Genomic DNA, 8264 nt, shown 5'->3' on the forward strand with positions numbered 1-8264 from the left:
CCACAAATAATTGTTATTTATTTGTAGTCAAAATTTTTAAATAATTGAAATATATTTGTTTTTGAAATTTCTAATTTGATTTTATAAATTTAGGGTTTTTATTATGATTTATGTTGGAGATCCAACATCGACTAGACATGAGGACAATTCATTACATATAAGTGGGTGCAAACCTCAACCTCATGAGTATATGGTTGAGTTAGACTTAAAGTACACCAATATCAATCATATGAGTATTTGTTGGGTTTATCAGGTCACCACCCATAATATATTATCTCACGCACGAGCTGTCAGTCTCTCTTGACGTGAGGGTAATAATTTATGAATTTTTGTAGACTTTTACTTTAATATAAAACTTATTTTTTTTTAGAGAAACTAAATGTATGTATATAATTTTTACATGGTTTGATTGAATTACACTCTAAAGTTAATATTTTAAAATTTATTTTTAAGTAATGTTATTTGAAATGAAAAAATAAAGAAAACATCTAAATAGAGTATTTAAAAAAAGTGGAACAAAATCATTCACTTATTTTGTTTAGTGGAAATGTGGAGTTTATGTCGATGAGCGAGTCCTCTGCCCTATATAAGAGCAGAGCCTACATTCGTAGATCCTTTCTGAACCCGAACCCAAATCCCCTTAGCTAGGGCTTTTTCACTGTCTTTGCCTTCTTTCTTTCTCTCTGATTCCAACCAAATAAAACGGAACTTCAAAACCTTAATTAAACGTTAATCTTTGGAGAGTGAGTGAGTGAGAAAGAAGAAGAAACATGGATTTGGAAGAGGAACAAGAGTACGATCAGCAAATGATGGAGGAAGAAGACGACGAAGACGATATCACGCAAGAAGATGCGTGGGCCGTTATCTCCGCCTACTTCGAAGAGAAAGGCCTTGTTCGTCAGCAACTCGATTCCTTCGACGAGTTCATCCAAAACACTATGCAGGAAATCGTTGACGAGTCCGCCGACATCGAAATTCGACCCGAGTCGCAGCACAATCCCGGTCACCAATCTGATTTCGCCGAGGTACCTTCACTCTACTTTACCTTCCTACTTCTGTTATGTCTTCTACTCTGCACTGTTTCTAGGTTAACGAGTTCGTTGCGTTTTTCGTAGACTATTTACAGAATCAGCTTCGGCCAGATTTACTTGAGTAAGCCCATGATGACGGAGTCCGATGGAGAAACCGCCACGTTGTTTCCCAAGGCTGCTAGGTTAAGGAACCTCACCTATTCAGCTCCTTTGTATGTTGATGTCTCCAAGAGGGTCATCAAGAAGGGGCACGATGGTGAAGAAGTCACCGAGACTCAAGATTTCACCAAAGTTTTCATTGGCAAGGTGTGTCTCTTGATTCTTGATAAGGCTAAGTTTGATTTCGTTGTTGGTGCTTAAATCAAATGACTAATTAGTGATTACTCTTGTTTTGTTGTTGCTGTTACTTGTAGGTTCCTATAATGCTTCGGTCTAGTTATTGCACGTTGTACCAGAATTCGGAGAAGGATTTGACTGAACTTGGAGAGTGTCCATATGATCAAGGAGGGTATTTCATTATTAATGGGAGTGAGAAGGTTCTGATTGCTCAGGAGAAGATGAGTACCAACCATGTGTATGTGTTTAAGAAGAGGCAGCCGAACAAGTATGCCTATGTGGCTGAAGTTCGGTCAATGGCCGAGTCCCAGAACAGACCGCCCAGTACTATGTTTGTGCGCATGCTCTCTCGGACTAGTTCCAAAGGGGTAATGTTAATTCTGCAGTGTGAATTTCCTGCGGGCAACTTGCTTTTCATGGTTATGGGTTGCATCTAATGTTTGAGTTTATGATTTTCCTCCTTCAGGGTTCTTCAGGACAATATATACGTGCCACTCTTCCTTATATTCGAACTGAAATTCCCATCATTATTGTGTTTCGAGCGTTGGGGTTTGTTGCTGACAAAGATATTCTCGAACATATATGCTACGATTTCTCAGATACTCAAATGATGGAGTTGCTTCGTCCTTCCCTGGAAGAAGCGTTTGTTATTCAAAATCAACAAGTGGGTTATGCTAATTTTATATATTACATGCTTGCAGCCACTGTGATCCTGCTTTTTAAGTCTAGAACTATAATTTATAATATTTTTTATGAGAGCATTTTAATGTCTCCCAGCCCACTTCAATCTCTGATTTATTTCCTTGCTCGGGCTCAAATAATCTTCTTTTCCTATTATTCATTTTTTTGTCTTCCAGCTTGGTGATGCCTTCTGTCTGCTTATTCTACCTTAAATTCTTTCCTTTTATGTGTTTTTTTTTGGTCTAATTGCACTCGATTTCATTTGATGCCATCTGATTTTGCAGTGGAATGTTTATTTCTTTTTAGTTTCAGATATTTCAAACTTTTATTATTAGTGAAATATGGTGTCCTTCTATACGTTTTTTAATTATACTCCTCCATGCACTTATATTTAAGCAATTTAGTTTTATTTTCTATTAAATTTATCTCAACTGCAGGTTGCACTTGACTACATTGGGAAAAGAGGAGCAACTGTTGGTGTAACCAAGGAAAAGAGAATAAAGTGAGTTGAGCTAGATTTCTATAAAACATGAGGATGATCTGTGTTCACCCTTTATTGAGTTAGGGCTACATTTGTATCATAATCTGCAGGTATGCTAAGGAGATCCTCCAAAAGGAGATGCTCCCTCATGTAGGGGTTGGAGAGTATTGTGAGACCAAGAAAGCCTACTATTTTGGGTTAGTTTACTTTTTTTATATCGTATGTTTTCATGTTGATGACTTAGTGAGTACTTATTATACTATCATTGCCCCTCAGATATATCATTCATCGGCTACTTCTGTGTGCACTTGGACGGAGGGCTGAGGATGATAGGGATCATTACGGGAACAAAAGGCTGGATCTGGCTGGCCCTCTACTTGGGGGTCTTTTTAGAATGGTTTGTATCTCTCAACATTTATATAATTGATACTGGTCGTAAATCAGGCACTCAGTGCCTTGTCTGTGTAGTTGTGTTTTTTTTAATTAGAAGTGAAAATTGGTGAAGAGATGTAAATAACTGCCATGATTGATAGGAATTTTTTATAATAATTGGTGTAGTTGAAGGTTAGTTTTTAGAAACAGTTGTAGGATAAAATAGCCTAAAAGATGTGTACGTGGATACATATCCCCTTTATTAGCTTAGATTACCTAATTTGTATGTCTTTTAACGTAGTTAGTAACTTTCTAATTAGTGAATTACAGGCTACTGTAACTTGTGATGCAGCTATTCAGAAAGCTAACGAGAGATGTCAGGGGATATGTACAGAAGGTTTGTACCGGCTTCAAATTACATCTGTTGCCGCATTCATTTTGTGCTGCCTAAACCTATGTACCCGTGAATGTGTAGTGTGTTGATAACGGGAAAGATGTCAATCTACAATTTGCTATCAAAGCAAAAACCATCACAAGTGGACTTAAATACTCACTAGCTACTGGTAATTGGGGACAAGCAAATGCTGCCGGTACCAGAGCTGGAGTTTCACAGGTATGAATATAAATTACAGCATTATGATTCAAGTAAAAATAGTTTTGCTATATCTTCCATAGAAGAAATGATACTAAACATTTTGATATTGTGCTTCAGGTGCTGAATCGTTTAACTTTTGCGTCAACTTTATCTCATTTGAGAAGACTGAATTCCCCAATAGGACGTGAAGGTAAAATTTCATGACTATCCACCTGTGCAGTGCTTGCATAAGTTAATAGCATTAAGACAATATGGTAATGTATTCTCAATTATTTCTTTATATCCACTCAGGTAATGTACTATTGCAATATTGGTTGTTTGTCTAAGTTGTAATTTTTACCGATTTCTTCCTTCCCCATTTTATTCCAGGGAAGTTGGCCAAACCAAGACAGCTGCATAATTCTCAATGGGGAATGATGTGTCCAGCAGAAACACCTGAAGGACAAGTGTGTATTTTGCTTTCCAAGCATATTGCTATATTAGTACTTGTTGTTAGGAACTCATCTTTCTCTTTGGTACTTATGAGTGTGATTGGGCTATTGCATAGGCCTGTGGACTTGTGAAGAATCTGGCATTGATGGTCTACATAACAGTTGGTTCAGCAGCATATCCTATTCTGGAGTTTTTGGAAGAATGGGGCACTGAGAATTTCGAGGTTAATGGCTTTCCTGCAAAGTTATCTTGTTCATCTATATGGTAATGGTATTCAGTGTTTAAAATTTGTTTATTTTCCTTCCACATAGGAAATTTCTCCTGCAGTGATTCCCCAAGCTACTAAGATTTTTGTAAATGGTTCCTGGATGGGTATCCATCGTGACCCTGATATGTTGGTGAGAACATTGAGGAAGTTGAGACGTCGGGTAACTATCGCTTTGCTTTCTGATTTTGTTTGACAACCAATTTTTTTATTGTTTGAATGAATCTGTCAGTAAATGGCAAATAGCATATAGTTATCGTATAAGATGAATCACCTGACAGATAAGATAAATCATGATGGTAGTTGATATGAAAATCCAGAAGCATTATTTTCCATTTTACTATTATTATTATGGCACTGCAATTTATTAATAACAACACCAGATTTGGCTGCTTATTATGAAATATCACACATGTTTAAGGGTATTCATTATTTGAGAGACCATAGTATTGGTCAATTTTCAAATAGTTGCTTTCTTGATAACCTCATCATAAAGTCATCTGAGTAATCATTGTTTGTTGTCTTTTGGGATTTGATTGGTTCAATTTGCTTAGATGTTGTGATGTGTGATGTTGTTTTAATTGTGATCCGGTTTTTATACCTGATGGGCTCTTCATGTGCTGCAGGTTGATGTTAATACTGAAGTTGGGGTTGTCAGAGATATCCGTCTTAAAGAATTGCGCATATATACAGACTATGGTCGCTGCAGTCGTCCGTTGTTCATTGTAGATAAACAAAGGCTTCTCATAAAGAAGCGGGATATTCATGCTTTACAACAGAGGGTGAGCTATTAGTAACTATAGTCTCTCTTAGCAGCTGATATCGTTTAAGTAATTTCTTAACTTGCTATTCAATTGCTTCAGGAATCCCCTGAAGAGGGTGGATGGCATGATCTAGTGTCCAAGGGCTTTATAGAATATATTGACACGGAAGAAGAAGAGACTACAATGATTTCCATGACAATTAATGTTAGTTATAATTCTTGTTTTGAAAATTGTACCCTTTATGCAAATTAAGAGGTTATAAAGCAACAAAAAATGATTCTTGAATAAATTTTACAGGATCTTGTACAAGCTAGGCTCAACCCAGAAGATGCATATTCCGATACATACACTCATTGTGAAATCCACCCTTCTCTAATTTTGGGTGTCTGTGCTTCTATCATACCATTTCCCGATCACAATCAGGTAAATATGGTGGTGTTGCTTTATTGTATTCATTCTGATTAATACACACTATTCTTCTCACTTACCTTTGGTTGGTGTAATCAGTCCCCACGTAATACTTATCAGTCTGCAATGGGAAAACAAGCAATGGGAATATATGTTACCAACTACCAGTTTCGAATGGTACTGTTTGCTTGTTTTTTATTAATATGTGCCTGCCTTTTTTCTGTTTGTGTATTTTACTTGACACTGGATTTTACTTTATGGTTTTGCTCAATTACTTAGGATACCTTGGCCTATGTTTTATATTATCCACAAAAGCCACTGGTCACTACAAGAGCCATGGAACATCTTCATTTCCGCCAACTCCCAGCTGGAATTGTAAATTCTTCCTTCTTTATTTATATCTTGTTAGCATTATGTGGATAATTAAAACATTCTAACATATTTACCCCTTGTGTATTAGAATGCCATTGTGGCCATTGCCTGTTATTCTGGTTATAATCAAGAAGATTCTGTCATCATGAACCAATCATCAATAGACCGTGGATTCTTTCGATCTCTTTTTTTCCGATCATATAGGTATGTTGCTGCTTGTAATTAGATATTTTTTCTTTTGATTGGTGTTTATGGTTTTTATGATATGCTGCATTCTCAACTTTTACAGAGACGAAGAGAAGAAGATGGGAACTCTAGTCAAAGAAGATTTTGGCCGTCCAGATAGAACTAACACCATGGTGAAAATTTGTGTTGTTGGAGAATGATTCTTCTTGTTTTGCAATTTTTATTTGAAAACATCAGTTTCTTGTTTGTGGTTTATTACCGAGTTTCATTTTGTTGCAGGGCATGAGGCATGGTTCTTATGATAAGCTGGATGATGATGGTCTTGCACCACCTGTAAGCATATCTAAGTTTATGCTTTGTTGCCTGTTCCCAAGAAATTGAACAAGAACTAATTTTTTGTTGTGAAATAGGGCACAAGAGTATCTGGTGAGGATGTTATTATTGGAAAGACCACCCCAATATCTCAGGAAGAAGCACAGGGACAAGCTTTACGTTACACGAGGCGTGATCACAGCATAAGCTTACGTCATAGTGAAACTGGAATGGTTGATCAAGTATGTTTATCACATTCATTTAATTTAATATGTCACATGTTGAGTGGTGGTCTGAATGCTTAATGATTGGAGGTTTTAAATTTTAATTATTGTAAAATAGGAGTTGCTTGACAAAAATTAAATGACTACCAAAATCTGGAGTTCTGAGTTTTTTTCCTTCCATTGGTGGATTCTGATATTTTGCCTATTCTGTAGGTTCTGCTGACTACAAATGCTGATGGATTGAGATTTGTGAAAGTAAGAGTGAGATCTGTTCGTATACCACAGATTGGCGACAAATTCAGTAGTAGACATGGTCAGAAGGGAACAGTTGGAATGACTTATACACAAGAAGACATGCCCTGGACTGTGGAAGGCATCACCCCTGATATTATTGTCAACCCACATGCTATTCCATCCCGAATGACAATTGGTCAGCTTATTGAGTGTATCATGGGTAAGGTGGCCGCCCACATGGGAAAGGAAGGAGATGCAACTCCTTTTACAGATGTTACTGTAAGTAGCACTCTACCATCCACTTTTCTCTCTCTGTAACAATATATACTTGCTATAAATTGGAAGTGCTGACATAAGTAAGCTCCTTCCAGTCGCTCCTATCTGATCTTGTAACCCATCCATTTACACTATAATAACTATTTGACTGTGTGTTCTTGATTTGTGGTATGTATTGTGAGTAAGCTGTTATACATGAAGAACTGTCTGCTAAGAATGAAACAATTTGCTATTCACTATTTAACTATGAACCTAATAATGTATTTAGTTTAGACCAAAGGACAGGTATCTGTTGTGTGTAAAATTCTTGTTAATAGGTTTATTTAAAGTCAAATGTGATTGATATATATTGTCTATGTTTAAATTTTTATCTTTACTTCTGTAAATCAGGTGGATAATATCAGCAAAGCTCTGCACAAATGTGGGTACCAAATGCGTGGGTTCGAGACTATGTACAATGGTCATACAGGGAGACGTCTCAGTGCAATGATTTTCCTTGGTCCTACATATTACCAAAGACTGAAGCATATGGTTGATGACAAGATCCATTCTCGTGGACGTGGTCCTGTGCAGATCCTCACAAGACAACCTGCTGAGGGACGCTCACGTGATGGAGGTCTCCGATTTGGAGAGATGGAACGAGATTGCATGATTGCTCATGGAGCTGCTCACTTCCTAAAGGAGAGATTGTTTGATCAAAGTGATGCATACAGGGTCCATGTGTGTGAGCGCTGTGGGTTGATAGCTATTGCTAATCTCAAGAAGAATTCTTTCGAGTGCAGGGGTTGCAAGAACAAAACGGACATTGTTCAGGTGAATGATCATTTATCTTTTTCTGCTAGTATACAGTCAAAGTCCAAGGTTTTCCTTGTGCTGAATTCTTTTGGCTTTTATTGTCCGTGTAGGTTTACATCCCTTATGCTTGTAAGTTGCTCTTCCAAGAGTTAATGGCTATGGCCATAGCTCCAAGAATGCTTACGAAGGAGATCAAATCTGCAAAAGACCAAAAGAAGAAGGGAGCCTGATTAACATGTTTGACGTAAGCCACTACTCTTATATCCTGACTTCAACATCTCGAGAATATGAAACGCTCATCATTTCTGAATATACCAATTTTATTTTATTTCATTTTCCAATTCTGAAATTAGAGAAACCTTTCAATGTCGGATTCTTCAAATTTCGTTGTAATCCTTGAGAGCTACGGTTTATTGTATTTGTAACAACAGATCCTACAACACCAATATTTAAGTTCGATTGTTATACAAGTTAATGAAATGAGAGAATTTATTTGACAA

At 36.9% G+C, this 8264-nt stretch overlaps 1 protein-coding gene across 2 annotated transcripts; it reads left to right on the forward strand.

Annotated features, from left to right (window-relative positions):
• The first annotated feature begins 519 nt into the window (after nucleotides 1-519).
• Nucleotides 520-8264, forward strand: LOC137832591 (DNA-directed RNA polymerase II subunit RPB2). Of its 2 annotated transcripts, none has more exons than XM_068640824.2 (25): nucleotides 520-1025; nucleotides 1116-1337; nucleotides 1445-1735; nucleotides 1834-2031; nucleotides 2486-2550; nucleotides 2640-2726; nucleotides 2806-2926; nucleotides 3254-3298; nucleotides 3377-3514; nucleotides 3614-3686; nucleotides 3866-3942; nucleotides 4044-4151; nucleotides 4240-4356; nucleotides 4820-4975; nucleotides 5057-5161; nucleotides 5255-5380; nucleotides 5465-5542; nucleotides 5645-5740; nucleotides 5826-5941; nucleotides 6027-6096; nucleotides 6203-6256; nucleotides 6334-6477; nucleotides 6673-6972; nucleotides 7360-7782; nucleotides 7875-8264. In XM_068640824.2, the coding sequence occupies exons 1-25, from the start codon at nucleotides 771-773 to the stop codon at nucleotides 7992-7994; spliced, it is 3585 nt and encodes a 1194-aa protein (XP_068496925.1). In that variant the 5' UTR covers nucleotides 520-770; the 3' UTR covers nucleotides 7995-8264. The 2 variants fall into 2 exon arrangements, with proteins under 2 accessions (XP_068496925.1, XP_090159569.1); XM_090303443.1 differs by having other exon boundaries at nucleotides 541-1025; nucleotides 3232-3298.

The sequence above is a fragment of the Phaseolus vulgaris genome, chromosome 6, assembly GCF_051622355.1.
Source record: "Phaseolus vulgaris cultivar YP4 chromosome 6, ASM5162235v1, whole genome shotgun sequence".
Lineage (NCBI taxonomy): Eukaryota > Viridiplantae > Streptophyta > Magnoliopsida > Fabales > Fabaceae > Phaseolus > Phaseolus vulgaris.